At 40.6% G+C, this 15,096-nt stretch overlaps 1 protein-coding gene across 1 annotated transcript in view; it reads left to right on the top strand.

Moving 5' to 3' along the window:
* NUGGC (nuclear GTPase, germinal center associated) overlaps positions 1 to 15,096 on the top strand; it is a 56,032-nt gene that overhangs the window by 24,555 nt on the left and 16,381 nt on the right. The window contains exons 11-12 of the mRNA XM_044268057.1: positions 10,211 to 10,316; positions 11,802 to 11,935. Coding sequence (XP_044123992.1) covers positions 10,211 to 10,316; positions 11,802 to 11,935 — 240 coding nt within the window. The remainder of the gene's footprint in view (positions 1 to 10,210; positions 10,317 to 11,801; positions 11,936 to 15,096) is intronic.

Here is a 15,096-nt window from a genome sequence, read left to right as displayed (position 1 = left end):
GGTGCCGTGGGGACACACGATCTTCTCCAGATCTCACTAGCAGGCAGAGAGGCGGTGTTGCAGAGAGGTGCAGGGAAAACTCCTCATGCCCTTGGGCAGAATTATAAAGAACCAGCAGTCTTTAGTAAGGTGAGGATGTGGGCGAAAGGGCCTTCTGCAGAAGCATGGGGAGATGAGGCTGGAGCTATTTTTTTATTTTTTAGAGAGAGAGAGCTGGAGCAAGGGGTTGAAGAGATGGAGGACAGGAAGGGCAGAAGGAGAGAGAGAATATCTTAAGCTGTTTCTGTGCCCAGAGCAAAGCCCAACACGGGACTTGATCTCATGACCCTGAGATCATGACCTGAGCTGAAATCAAGAGTCAGATGCTTGACTGACTGAGCCCCCCCAGGCGCCCCCCTAAGCTTGAGAAATTGTTCTGTGGCAATCTCTGTATTTTCTCAAATTATTTTTTGTTATTCTGCCACTAAAATAAAGTTACAGACATAAATCTCCTTACTATAATTGTCTTATACAATGATAAAACTGAAACCAATTTTAAGATAAACTATAAACAAAACATAGAAGTGGTATATTGGGGTCAGCATAATGGGATAGATGTTTTGGTTTTGCTGAAACTAAATCTTTGACACTGGGTAATAGTAAAAACATATGGCCTGAGGTCCAGTTCTATATTTAATTACATTCTGCAGTTTGAATTCAATTACATTGATGCAGAAAACGTCTGATGTACAAAGTGGAATTGAAATTTTCAAAACTTTTTTCTTTAATTCAGAATAATCATACCTTGTACTTAAGCCAAAACCTTTGACCAATCAATTCTTAAATGCTGCTTTTAATGAGGCAATAAGTGAGCAAAGCTGTTCCTATTCTCTTCAGCTTTCTTGCGGGCATTCAAGAAATATGCATTTAACGAGTACCTCATCATTTTGTTTCTGGAAACAAAAACACAAAGTACTTCAATACACAATTTATTTACACATTTATTGCTAATAAATGTGGTGCGTTGGTGCATATGAGATAGGGTCTGGACAACAGTGAGTCAGCTTGCCGGGTGGCTAGGGTGCTATCATTGAAGTCCTTTTGAGGTCCGCACACCTACACCTCTGAGGGCCAGGGGATACCTTAATTCTCCGACCACTTGACTTCAGCTGAATTATTGTGAACCCTTCCCCTGTACTGCATGCCTTCATTGGAGCAAATTGAATCCTAATCATAGAAAATATGAGGCAGAAGTTGATTATAAAGCAGTCATTCCTATAGATGTCTATGGTGATTTTTTATTATAAAAATAAAAATTAGGAAAACAGATTGTAAGAAAAATGACAGATCCCTGAGGCTCCTTTTGTAGAACATTGTCTGGAAATACTATGTATTTTAGAAAGATTGTTTTTTCAGCGTTAAGGAGAATGGATGGGGGGAGGGGCAAGTGAAGACCAGATGCCAAGAGAGACCTGTTGGGGAGGCTTTTACTGTAATCCCGCTGGAAGAGCTAAGAGCTTGAACAAGGGCTAGAGGAGAGGAGAGACCCTCGAGAGATGTTAGGGAGCTTATCCCCCCAAGTCCAGATGACTAATTTTATGTGGCCGGTGAAAGAGAGCTGGGTGTTTCCGTTCTCAGGTGCGTCCTTGGATCTAGGTATGACACAGCTTTAGGGTACCTGGAATGAAAACCATCCCCCTCCTCCGGTGTGTCTCTCCTTTCCTCTCATGCTATTAACACACTCACGACACTTTTTTTTTTTTTTAACTGAAGTATAGTCGACGCACAGTATTATACCAGTTTCTGGGGTACAACATAGTAATTTGACAGTTCTATACATCACAAAACCATCACCACCAAGTAAGCCTAGGTACCATCTGTGTTAGTGACTTTAGTCCTTATGCCATACTTCACATCCCCATGACTGACTTAGTTTGTAGCTGGAATTTTGTACCTCTTAATCCCCTTCACCTGTTTTGCCCATCCATCCATCCCCCTCCCCTCCCACAACCACCTGTCTGTTCTCCAAATTTGTGAATGTTTCTATTTTGTTTTGTTTGTTCATTTGTTTTGTTTCTTATATTCCTTATAAGTGAAATCATATGGTATTTGTCTTCCTCCATCTGACTTGTTTCTCTTAGTCTAACTTCCTGTAGGTCCATCTGTGTTGTTGCAAGTGGCAAGATTCCATTCATTTTTAGAGCTGAGTAGTGTGCCACTGTATGTGTCTATAACATATCTTTCCTATCCATTCATCCATCAATGGACACTTAGGTCACTTCCATATCTTGGTTACTACGAATAATGTTGCAGTGAGCAGGAGGGTGCATAGATCTTTTCAAATCAGTGTTTTCGTTTTCTTCAAATAAGTAGCCAGAAGGGGAATTGCTGGATCATATGGTATTTCTATTTTTAATTTTTTCAGGAAACTCCATGCTTATTCCACAGTGACTGCACCTATTTACAATCCCATCAACAGTGCATGAGGGTTCCTTTTCCTCCACAGCCTCACTAACACTTATTATTTCTTATCTTTTTGATACTAGACACTCTGACTGGTGTAAGATGATATCTTGCCATTGTTAGTAGCATTTTCATGGTGACTAGTGATGTTGAGCATTTCTCATTTGTCTGTTGACCATCTATATGTCTCCTTTGGAAAAATGTCTGTGCAGTTCCCCTACCCATCTCTTTGTTTTCCTCTACCCATTTTTAATTGGATTATTTGGGTTTTTTGGTGTATTCTCCTATGAACTCTTTATATATTTTGGATATTAACCTTTTATCCCATGTAGGATTTGCAAATATGTTCTTCCATTCAGTAGGTTGCCTTTTTGTTTGGTTGACTGTTTCTCTCTCTGGGCAAAAGCTCTTTAGTTTGATGTAGTCCCAGTTTATTTTTATTTTTATTATTTTTTTTTATACACATATAATGTATTTTTATCCCCAGGGGTACATGTCTGTGAATCGCCAGGTTTACACACTTCACAGCACTCACCATAGCACATACCCTCCCCTATGTCCATAACCCCACCCTCCTCTCCCAACCCCCCTCCCCCCAGCAACCCTCAGTTTGTTTTGTGAGATTAAGAGTTACTTATGGTTTGTCTTCCTCCCAATCCCATCTTGTTTCATTTATTCTTCTCCTACCCCCTTAACCCCCCATGTTGCGTCTCCACTTCCTCTTATGAGGGAGATCATATGATAGTTGTCTTTCTCTGATTGACTTATTTCATTAAGCATGATATGCTCTAGTTCCATCCATGTTGTTGCAAATGGCAAGATTTCATTTCTTTTGATGGCTGCCCAGTTGTTTATTTTTGCTTCTGTTGTCTTTGCCTGAGGAAAGAGATCCAAATAAATACAATGTCCAAATGTTTACTGCCTATCTGTTTTATGATAGGAGTTTTATGATTTCAGGCCTTACATTTAGGTCTTAATCCATTTTGAGCTTATTTTTATACATGGTTTAAGAAAGTAGTCAAGTTTCATTCTTTTGCATGTAGCTGACCAGCTTTCCCAACACCATTTATTGAAGAGACTGTGTTTTCCCCATTGTATATTCTTGCCTCTTTTATGGTAGTTTAATTGACCATGCAAGCATGGGTTTATTTCTGGGCTGTTTTTTCTCTTCCATTATCTATGTATTGGTTTTTGTGCCAGTATCATACTGTTTTGATGACTATAGTTTTGTAGTATGGTTTGAAATCCGGACTTGTGACACGTCTAGCTGTTTTTCTTTTTCAACTTTGCTTTGGCTATTTGGACTCTTCTGTGGTTTCAAACAAATTTTTGTATAATTGGTTTTAGTTCTATGAAAAATGCTTTTGGTATTTTGATAGGGATTGCCTTGAATTTGTAGATTGCTTTGGGCAGGATGCACATTTTAATGGTATTAATTCGTCTAGTCCATGCTAACACAGTTAACAACACATTTGACATCGGTATTGGGATTTTTCCCCCACACTGAGCAGTTCTCTGTGACACTATATATTTTTTTTTAGGTTAACATGTAGTGTATTATTAGTTTCAGGGGTAGAATTTAGTGATTCATCAGTTGCACATAACACCCAGTGCTCATTTCTCATTACATCCCATGCCCTCCTTATTGCCCATCACCCAGTTACGCCATCCCCCTACCCACCTCCCCTCCAGCAACTCTCAGTTTGTTTTCTAGAGTGAAGAGTCTTTTTTTTAATTTTTTTCCCAATTTATTTATTTTCAGAAAAACAGTATTCATTATTTTTTCACCACACCCAGTGCTCCATGCAAGCTGTGCCCTCTATAATACCCACCACCTGGTATCCCAACCTCCCACCCCCCTGCCACTTCAAACCCCTCAGACTGTTTTTCAGAGTCCATAGTCTCTCATGGTTCACCTCCCCTTCCAATTTACCCAAATTCCCTACTCCTCTCTAACGCCCCTTGTCCTCCATGCTATTGGTTATGCTCCACAAATGAGTGAAACCATATGATAATTGACTCTCTCTGCTTGACTTATTTCACTCAGCATAATCTCTTCCAGTCCCGTCCATGTTGCTACAAAAGTTGGATATTCGTCCTTTCTGATGGAGGCATAATACTCCATAGTGTGTATGGACCACATCTTCCTTATCCATTCATCCGTTGAAGGGCATCTTGGTTCTTTCCATAGTTTGGCGACTGTGGCCATTGCTGCTATAAACATTGGGGTACAGATGGCCCTTCTTTTCACGACATCTGTATCTTTGGGGTAAATACCCAGGAGTGCAATTGCAGGGTCGTAGGGAAGCTCTATTTTTAATTTCTTGAGGAATCTCCACACTGTTCTCCAAAGAGGCTGCACCAACTTGCATTCCCACCAACAGTGGAAGAGGGTTCCCCTTTCTCCACATCCTCTCCAACACATGTTGTTTCCTGTTTTGTTAATTTTGGCCATTCTAACTGGTGTAAGGTGATATCTCAATGTGGTTTTAATTTGAATCTCCCTGAGGGCTAATGATGATGAGCCTTTTTTCATGTGTCTGATAGCCATTTGTATGTCTTGATTGGAGAAGTGTCTGTTCATATCTTCTGCCCATTTTTTGATGTGTTTGTCTGTTTCGTGTGGGTTGAGTTTGAGGAGTTCATTATAGATCCTGGATATCAACCTTTTGTCTGTACTGTCATTTGCAAATATCTTCTCCCATTCCGTGGGTTGCCTCTTTGTTTTTTTGACTGTTTCCTTTGCTGTGCAGAAGCTTTTGATTTTGATGAAGTCCCAGAAGTTTATTTTCGCTTTTGTTTCCTTTGCCTTTGGAGACGTATCTTGAAAGAAGTTGCTGTGGCTGATATCAAAGAGATTACTGCCTATGTTCTCCTCTAGGATTCTGATGGATTCCTGTCTCACGTTGAGGTCTTTTATCCATTTTGAGTTGATCTTTGTGTACGGTGTAAGAGAATGGTCGAGTTTCATTCTTCTACATATAGCTGTCCAGTTTTCCCAGCACCATTTATTGAAGAGACTGTCTTTTTTCCACTGTATATTTTTTCCTGTTTTGTTGAAGATTAATTGACCATAGAGTTGAGGGTCCGTATCAGGGCTCTCTACTCTGTTCCACTGGTCTATGTGTCTGTTTTTATGCCAGTACCATGCTGTCTTGGTGATCAGCCTTCCCATTGAGATCAGGAACAAGACAAGGATGCCCACTTTCACCACTCTTGTTCAACATAGTATTAGAAGTCCTAGCAACAGCAATCAGACAACAGAGAGAAATAAAAGGTATCCAAATTGGTAATGAAGAAGTCAAACTCTCTCTCTTCGCAGATGACATGATTCTTTATATGGAAAACCCAAAAGACTCCACCCCCAAACTACTAGAACTCATACAGCAATTCAGCAGCGTGGCAGGATACAAAGTCAATGTGCAGAAATCAGTGGCTTTCTTATACACTAACAATGAAAATACAGAAAGGGAAATTAGAGAATCGATTCCATTTACTATAGCACCAAGAACCATAAGATACCTGGGAATAAACCTAACTAAAGAGGTAAAGGATCTATACTTGAGGAACTATAGAACACTCATGAAAGAAATTGAAGAAGACACAAAAAGATGGAAGACCATTCCATGCTCTTGGATCGGAAGAATAAACATTGTTAAAATGTCTATACTGCCTAGAGCAATCTATACTTTTAATGCCATTCCGATCAAAATTCCACCGGCATTCTTCAAAGAGCTGGAGCAAATAATCCTAAAATTTGTATGGAATCAGAAGAGACCCCGAATCGCTAAGGAAATGTTGAAAAACAAAAATAAAGCTGGCGGCATCACCTTACCTGAAGAGTCTTTTATGGTTTGCCTCCCTCTTTGTTTTTATCTTGTTTTATTTTTCCTTTCCTTCTCCTATGTTCATCTGTTTTGTTTCTTAAATTCCACGTTTAGTGAAATCATATGGTATTTGTCTTTCTCTGACTGGCTTATTTCACTTAGCATAATAGCCTCTAGTTCTACCCACGTTGTTACAAATGGCAAGACTTCATCCTTTTGAAGGCTGTGTTATTTATATGTATATATAATGCCACATCTTTTTTATCTATTCGTCTGTCAGTGGACAGCTGGGGTCTTTCCATATTTTGGCTATTGTGGACAGTGCCGCTATAAACATTAGGGTGCATGTACCCCTTTGAATCACTATTTTTGTATCCTTTGGATAGATACCTAGTAGTGCAATTACTGGGTCATGGGGTAGGGCATCCTACAATTTAATTGAAATTTAGTTGAAAATATTTTCCTGGACATAGCATCAGATTCTACAGGTGAAGGGCTCAGTCCCACAATACTTCCCCCTACTTCAGATGCCAACTGCAAATAGTAAGTCCCTAGTTTACCCACAACTTCCATCTGACTTAGCTACAAATTGAAGGTCCCCATGATCTCTTTCCCCTTGGATTCAATTATTAACTAGAACAGCTCGCAGAATGCAGAGAAATAATTACTTACGTTTACCAGTGTTTTTTTTTTTTTTAAGATTTTATTTATTTATTTGACAGACAGAGATCACAAGTAGGCAGAGAGGCAGGCAGAGAGAGAGAGGGGGAAGCAGGCTCCCTGCTGAGCAGAGAGCCCAATGCGGGACTCGATCCCAGAACCCTGAGATCATGACCAGGACCGAAGGCAGAGGCTTTAACCCACTGAGCCACCCAGGAGCCCCTTACCAGTTTTTTTTTATACAATAAAGAATAAAGATACAGATGAACAGCAAGATGAAAGGGAAAGGTCTGGGAGGGGTCCAAATGCAAGATCTTCTGTCCTCACGGCGTTGGGTTACATCACCCTCTTGTTATGGGGATGTGTTTGCCCACTTGGAAGCTCTTTGAACCACATCCTGTTGGGGTTTTATGGAAGCTTCCTCACAGAGTCATTGTCAATTACTCTATTTCTAGCCCCTCTACCATCTCTGGAGAATGGGATGTGGGTGGAGTAGAGCTGAAAATTCCAAACTTCTAATGACCTGACCTTCTGTAACAGCCCCTATTCAGGAGCTCACCCAGAGTTGCCTCATTAGAAAAAGAAGACACTCCTCTCACTTAGGACTAATTCTAAGGGATTTAGGATCTGTGTCAGGTACTAGAGTCAAAGACCAAATATTAGAACAAGAGATAGTTCTAGGGCTCTTACCACTTAGGAAATGACAATGGTTTTAGGAGCTCTGTACTGAGAACTGGGGTCCAGGATTAATGTTAGAACCAAAGATTGTCCTAGCACCCCAATTTATAAGGAATTCCTGTGTCAGAATCTGGGGGCAGAGACCAATACTTATTATTAATACTTAATATTTTTCTTCTTATTATTATTTTACTTGGTTTGAGGACTCATGGCTTTTCACAGAATTACTGTGTTCTTTTTATTGTTCCAGTTCACCTCTTGGCCAGTGGGAGTCTGTAATTTAAGCTGGTTCCTTTTAGCCTTACCCAGACATTTTTTTAAAATATTTTTGTTCTTTGGCAACAACAAGATATTCAGGCTCCTTTTATTTTTCCCTGCCCCAAGATAGGGACCTCCTACTCTCAAATAAACCTGGGTTTCTTTTAGTAAAGAACCATGCTAAAAATAAAAGTTGGGGTGCTAGGGATCCATATCAAATGAAAGCAAAAGCAGTGGGCAGGGTGATATCACTGCAAAATTATTTTAATGACAAAGCTATAAAAGAGATTTTTTTTTTTTTGGAAAATGGGTCATGATTTATATTACTGATTCAAGCTACCTCCAGCTTTACTATCCCTCTTTTGATTCTGCTTTCATCTAATATCCCTCCTATTTTGGGCTACAAGCTTTCTCCTCTTTCATATATCATATCTTCTTACAAACTTTAATATCTATGGTGCTATACACTGTTCTAACAAACACTGTGTGTAAATTATAACAGTGATTTATCTTTCCATGGGATAATCTGATGAGTATCCACTCACCTCTTGGATCCTACTTTCCAGTTGTAACTGTTTCGATATCTCTTTTATAATGACACAGAACCTGCATACTATAGTCACTTCATTGACACTATAAAAATAGTTCTCTGTACTATAATGCAAGCATAAGTGTTAACTAATTGTCAGTAATTTTTAGAAGAGGTACACAGAATTTAGAGCAAGATTTTAAATAATGTAAACACCTAGGCAAAGTGAGGCATACTCCTTTCTTTCAATTGTTCTAAAACCATACTTAGATTTAATTCCACATCCGTTTCATCTCCTAGTAGAAAATAGTTTCAGCTTTCCCTAAACCTTTTTGCTAGAGTCAAAACTCTATCAGAAGGGGGAAAAAGTTAATCTTGGCAGATCTTTTGTATAATTTCAGCCCTGACTGTTGTGTGTGGGGCTTCTGGAAGCCTACCCAGGCATCTCTATCCCAGCCTTGACTGCACGGGCTCACAGATTGCCAGACATGTGGTCTCTCGCTTCTCCCGGTGGACTACTTGCTCAGCTCTGTTGTGTCTTTGCATCAGAAAGAGATGGACAATTCTCCACGGTTCTCTAATGACCGACCCCAAACACCCATGCACACACACACAACCCTTTATGGTTTTTCTCTTTTCTTTCTTTCTTTCGTTTTTTTTAAAGATTTATTTATTTATTTGAGAGAGAGAGTGAGGCGGGAAGGGGCAGAGGGAGAAGGAGAGAGAAACTTTAGCAGACTTTGTGTTCAGCATGGAGCCTGACTCAGGGCTCAATCTCATGACTCTGAGACCATGACCTGAGTGGAAACCAAGAGTCAGATGCTTAACCAACTGAGCCACCCAGGTGCCCCTTCTTTTCTTGTAAGTGAGAATAAGGAGCGATTATGGAACAATATTTGTGTCTAATCCCAGTGTGACTTCTCTGTGATGATGATTTTTCTTATCATAAAAAAGATTTTCTCACATTTATAATTCCTTGACATTTAAGACCATGCTTTACTTATACATTGCCCTGCTTTTAAATGCATCTGATTACTAAGTACCCAGCTAAGAAACTTGCATTTTCACAGCACCTTTGTCCCGTGTTGTATGGTGTAGATAAATATTTAACAACCAGATCTCTGTTTAAAAAGAAAAGAAACAAAGCAAAAAAAGCCCTATTTCTAGCATTTGTTGGTTCCCAAGGTGTAATACTCCCACCATTGCCAAGTTCAAGGTACCAGGGTGATGTCACTAAAGGCAGAATTGGTTACAGCCAGCTCTAGCTCTTTTTGTTTTTCCCGTAAAGCATCCTGGTACTTTCCCCTTCTCTGAACATTTCAGTACACCTTGAACTATTTTCTCTATATATTTCCTTTTGAATTATTATTCCTTTTTAAAAATTTTTAAAAAGATTTTATTTATTTATTTGACAGACAGAGATCACAAGTAGGCAGACAAGCAGGCAGAGAGAGGAGGAAGCAGGTTCCCCACTGAGCAGAGAGCCCTATGTGGGGCTCAATCCCACAACCCTAGGATCATGACCAGAGCCGAAGGCAGAGGCTTTAACCCACTAAGCCACCCAGGTGCCCCTAGAATTGTTATTCTTAACTCCCAAGAGAATAGTTTTTCCGCAGGGGTTTTCTTACAATGTCCATCCTTGTGGGGTGTGGACAGATGGGAACACCTGATGTACGGGTGTGCTGTGTTCCTTATGGGGCTCTTGCAGGGTTGAAAGTGAGTGAGCTGAAGCTTTCTGACAGTTCTTATAAGGCCTGTGTGTTGTTTCCTTCACCATGATTGAATTATTCTGTTCCCTGTGTCTCTCACACGTCAGAGAAAACTGCCTGGTGACTCCAAGGTTCTGGAGGCTTCCGACCTGGTGTATACAGTCAGCGCCCAGGAATACTGGCAGCAGGCTCTCCTCACTGAGGAGGAAACTGGTAATTTATATATATATATATATATATATTTTTTTTTTTTTTTTAAATCTCAATTACTGGAATCTCAAGATGAAGCTTGGCATGCTGAATTTCCCTCTCTAGAATTTTCTGTGTGACATTTCCAGCTTGTCACAGTTTCTATACATATTAGCAGATGTATTCGTTTTTCTCTCTGCATTGCTGTTGTGCCTGAGACCACAGTTCCTCTTTTATCCAATTTTTACCAAGAGTTGGTGGAGGTCAGAGACTGGATTGTTATTTCCTAAGTATTTGGTTTGCAATTCTGCACTCACCTAGCTGCAAGTATTAGATGTATTTACCCAGCATCTGGTGTATGCTTTGTCCCTAAGGAAGAAAAAGCAAAAGACATGACCCCTTTTTTCCCAGAACTTAAAACCTAGATGAGGATCTTGTATTAAGCCATGTGTAAAAATCAAGGTACAAATAAGGCTTAGTTAAATGGTGCCGTGAATATGATAGAAGTCTAGAGAACCTAGAGGTCTGTGTGACTGGAGCACTCAGTGGGAAGTAGGCAAGCAGGCAGGCTCTGAACTTGACATTGATCTGAGTTTAAAATGGCTTAAGATGTGCAGGCATTTTTTTTCCAATTTATTTATTTTCAGAAAAACAGTATTCATTATTTTTTCACCACACCCAGTGCTCCATGCAAGCTGTGCCCTCTATAATACCCACCACCTGGTACCCCAACCTCCCACCCCCCCGCCACTTCAAACCCCTCAGACTGTTTTTCAGAGTCCATAGTCTCTCATGGTTCACCTCCCCTTCCAATTGGAAGGGGAGGTGCAGGCATTTTACCATACACGTCTGCGTGGGAGAGGAGGCAAAGGGGCAGAAAGTATAAAATGTTGCTAGAAATGGGGGAACTTCTTGAATAAGGATATAAAAGAAATAATCAGCATGGCATATGCAAGAAATGATACAGAAGAATTTCCATTTATGGGAATAATGGGGAGAAAACTCGGATGACACCTTTTATCTTCTGACTAACAAAAGGTTAGGACTGAGATGAATTTCTAATCCAGAAATCCCATTCAGCAGAGATTCTCATCCTTCCTACAGCAAGCACGAGTGATTTTTGTATAACAGGTTTTTTGATATAGATGGAAAAGTCTGGGGGAGGGAAGAGCTGAGACTCTGGGACTGTGAGCACCTTTGGTTCAATTCTTTGTGAATAGCATTCCAGAGGGAAGTGCCAATGTTTCTAACCAGCCTGCACTTTTCTACTTAGTTGGACTTGTACCACTAAATAAAAGTTAGTATTCATGATTGCTGATCTACCATTCATCATTGTTGATCCTAGACATAGAAAAAACATCCCCAGAAAAGTTGGAGTGGGCAGGCATCCCACGTAGGACCTTAGCTGTAGTTAAGGATGACTGCCATTCCAATCTGTTCATTTTTGTGAATTCTCTTTGCTGTGAACTCTGCCCTTTTCAAATTGTTTGTGCTGCCCGTGAATTCCAGAAATCCCCAGGTTAAGAGGCTATATCCGGAAAAGTCTCCTGGACAAGAAGAGGAGGATGGTGACCAAGTATGTGACTGAAGCCTTTGGTTTATTGCTCCTCACAGACAGTTTCAACTGCACGAAAAACCCGACGGTATGGAAGAAACTTATTCTCTGCCTCCCAGCCTGGGCAAAACATTCCCTTTTACTGAGTTAGGAAAATAACTTCTGATTTTTTTTTCTTTTCATATCAAAGGAAGATACTAAGCTCAGAAAATCTAAAGAGAACAAAAAGATAATTCGAGGGTTACAATGGTGACATTTGAGTAAAAAATGAAGGAATGATATTTTGCCTGAGACAGATAGGTTGAGAGAGGAAAATGTAGAAATGATCAGCAGCTACTTTCACCTCTCCTGGGAACTTGAATAAGATGGAATGTGTTTCAGTGATAACAGAAGTGATTTGTTTCACTGTCGTAAAATACTTACAATTCTTGGTTATCCTACAGAAACATGGTTATGCATACGTCCAAAAATTTTTTCATCTTTCTATGGATTTCATTTATACTTAGCTGCTATCAGAATCTCAAACTCAGAGCAGCCTAGTACAATAATGTGAGAGGAAGGGAGCTAACAGGGACATTCAGCAAAGAGTTTAGGTATATATTTTCACAGTCTGGAATGGTGGCTGCTGAATGACCAGTTCCAAATTACTCTTCTCATGGGAATAGACAAATTTATCTCTTTGATAATTTTTTTTTAAAGTTTTATTTATTTATTTGACAGACAGAGATCACAAGCAGGCAGAGAGGCAGGCAGAGAGGCAGGCAGAGAGGGAGAAATGAGGAAGCAGTCTCCCCGCCGAGCAGAGAGCCCAATGCGGGGCTCAACCCCAGGACCCTGAGACCAGGACGTGAGCTGAAGGCAGAGGCCCCAACCCACTGAGCCACCCAGCTTCCCTGATGATTTTTTTTTTTTTTAACCCTAAAATAAGATGGATTGGCTGCTAAGTTAGAGGCAAGGGAGAGTTTTGGAGAAAAATCTGTCATTCCAATCAATCACCAACTATACTGCTTCTTTGTGAGGCATTTACATTTGAATTGCATTTGAATATATAAATGGGCAGTCCTATTGTAAAACAGAACTCTGACCCACAGCCTGCAGTAACCTGCCTGGGAAACCAACTCCATATCTACAATAAACAGCTCAGGAGGGTGGCCTGCTGTAAGTTAGATTCATAGGGAATCAAACTGCTATCTCTAGTAACAATCCAAGAACCTAAGCAATAATGTTTGTAATAATCAGACCCAAAGGGGCTGATGGTTACTGACTGACAGCTTCCCTAATTTTTTTAAATTAATTTATTTTTTTCACCGTAACAGTATTCATTGTTTTTGTACCACACCCAGTGCTCCATGCAATCCGTGCCCTCTCCAATACCCACCACCTGGTTCCCCCAACTTCCCACCCTCCACCCCTTCAAAACCCTCAGATTGTTTTTCAGAGTCCAGAGTCTCTCATGGTTCACCTCCCCTTCCAATTTCCCTAATCTTTATTCCTACTTCCAATCAGAGAAGTCAAACATGCACCCTAATGAATCACATAGGATCCTCACTTCTAGTTTGTTCACCCACAGCTCCCCTATGCCAGCGGCCTCTGATGAGGGCATATGACGCCCTCCCACTCCTCGGCCTGCCTTTGAATCTCTGCCAAACACAAGTGCTGATGGCTGACTCTCTTGCTCTAGCAAGCTCTGAATAAATAGCCTTCACATGTTCTCATTTGGTTGGTGTTTATTTCCACACTTGTTATCAACCATCAGATTTGTTCAACCAAATTGCCCAACTTTTTGTTATGCTGAACAAGGAGGGAGCAAAGAAAGTGGACCAGTAGGGCTCTCTGAGAGTTCAAGGGGCTGGTACTGAGAATGTGGGAAAGTATACCTTGGCTGGCCCTATGGCGTGGCCACGAGAGGCAGATAATGGAGACCTGACTTCAATGTGAAAAGTAAGACATGCCAACTGTAGATAGTCATCACAGTTTTGGTCAAATGTCTGCATTTTAAAAAATTCTATATAGGGGCGCCTGGGTGGCTCAGTGGGTTAAGCCGCTGCCTTCAGCTCGGGTCGTGATCTCAGGGTCCTGGGATCGAGTCCTGCATTGGGCTCTCTGCTCAGCAGGGAGCCTGCTTTCCTCTCTCTCTCTGCCTGCCTCTCCATCTACTTGTGATTTCTCTCTGTCAAATAAATAAATAAAATCTTAAAAAAAAAATTCTATATAAAAATGACATACAGAACAAGGTTCCCTGTCTTTTTCACCATATTTCTTATTCTGTGAGGGAAAAAGAAAAACAAAAAAACAGCAACAAGTTGGATTTTCTAATCTAACTTTGTCCTCTGAAATAGCAAGGAAGTATTTGACCTTCTAACTTCCCGAAAATGTTCTTCAGGGTGAAAATTGCCTCTCTGCCCAGCGAAAGATTGCTTTTGGAAATGTCGATGGAAAACAAATCAGATGTGGTACTGTGTGTGGTTGGTTTGTTTTATAAACACAAGGACAAGGCATTTTGCAATCAAACTGAGAAATGCCTGCCTTGGTCCTCTTCTCTGCTAAGGGGGAGGGGTGGGCAGCCTGTGGAGGGACTCCGTGCCATCCTCCCTAGAGGCCAGGCTGTAGGTGGCAGAAAAAACACAGAGAAGGGGGCTGGTTGGCACTTCTGAGGTAGCCTTTCACATGAGCATCAGCCAGCATTTTTCCTCAAAATCCTTTGGCCTCAGATGTTGGTCTCAGCCTTAGTTCATTGATGGAAAGTTGGAAGGCGAGAGTTTTGTCAGTTCCTTTGAGTTCTGAAAAAATGCAGTGATTGGTCATTTTTTAAGATTATGACTCAAACAAACAAAAAAAGAGTCTGGGTAGTTAGTTATTCTAAATGAGTAAGGATCTAGTCATTCTTTTTATGAATCAGTAGGAAGCTGATTATGACATCTCAATGTCAAATGAACCCTGCGTTTATTCATAGTAGATGTAAGCTTTTCCCTTTCTTACCGTTCTTTTATTCCCAGACTTGCTCCTTCTTATCATTCTTTTGTTTATTTAACAATGATCTGCTGAGTGTGAAACATTGTGAGAATCTTTCCTGTAGAGTTTCTTTTTCTTTTTTTAAAGATTTTATTTATTTATTTATTTGATAGAGAGAGCAATTGCAAATAGGCAGAGAGGCAGGCAGAGAGAGAGAGGGGGAAGGAGGCTCCCTGCTGAGCAGAGAGCCTGATGTGGGGCTCCATCCCAGGACCCCGAGATCATGACTTGAGCTGA

The sequence above is a fragment of the Neovison vison genome, chromosome 11, assembly GCF_020171115.1.
Source record: "Neovison vison isolate M4711 chromosome 11, ASM_NN_V1, whole genome shotgun sequence".
NCBI lineage: Eukaryota > Metazoa > Chordata > Mammalia > Carnivora > Mustelidae > Neogale > Neogale vison.
The sequence above is the reverse complement of the archived record's forward strand: the minus strand, read 5'-3'. Positions and strand labels throughout refer to the sequence as shown.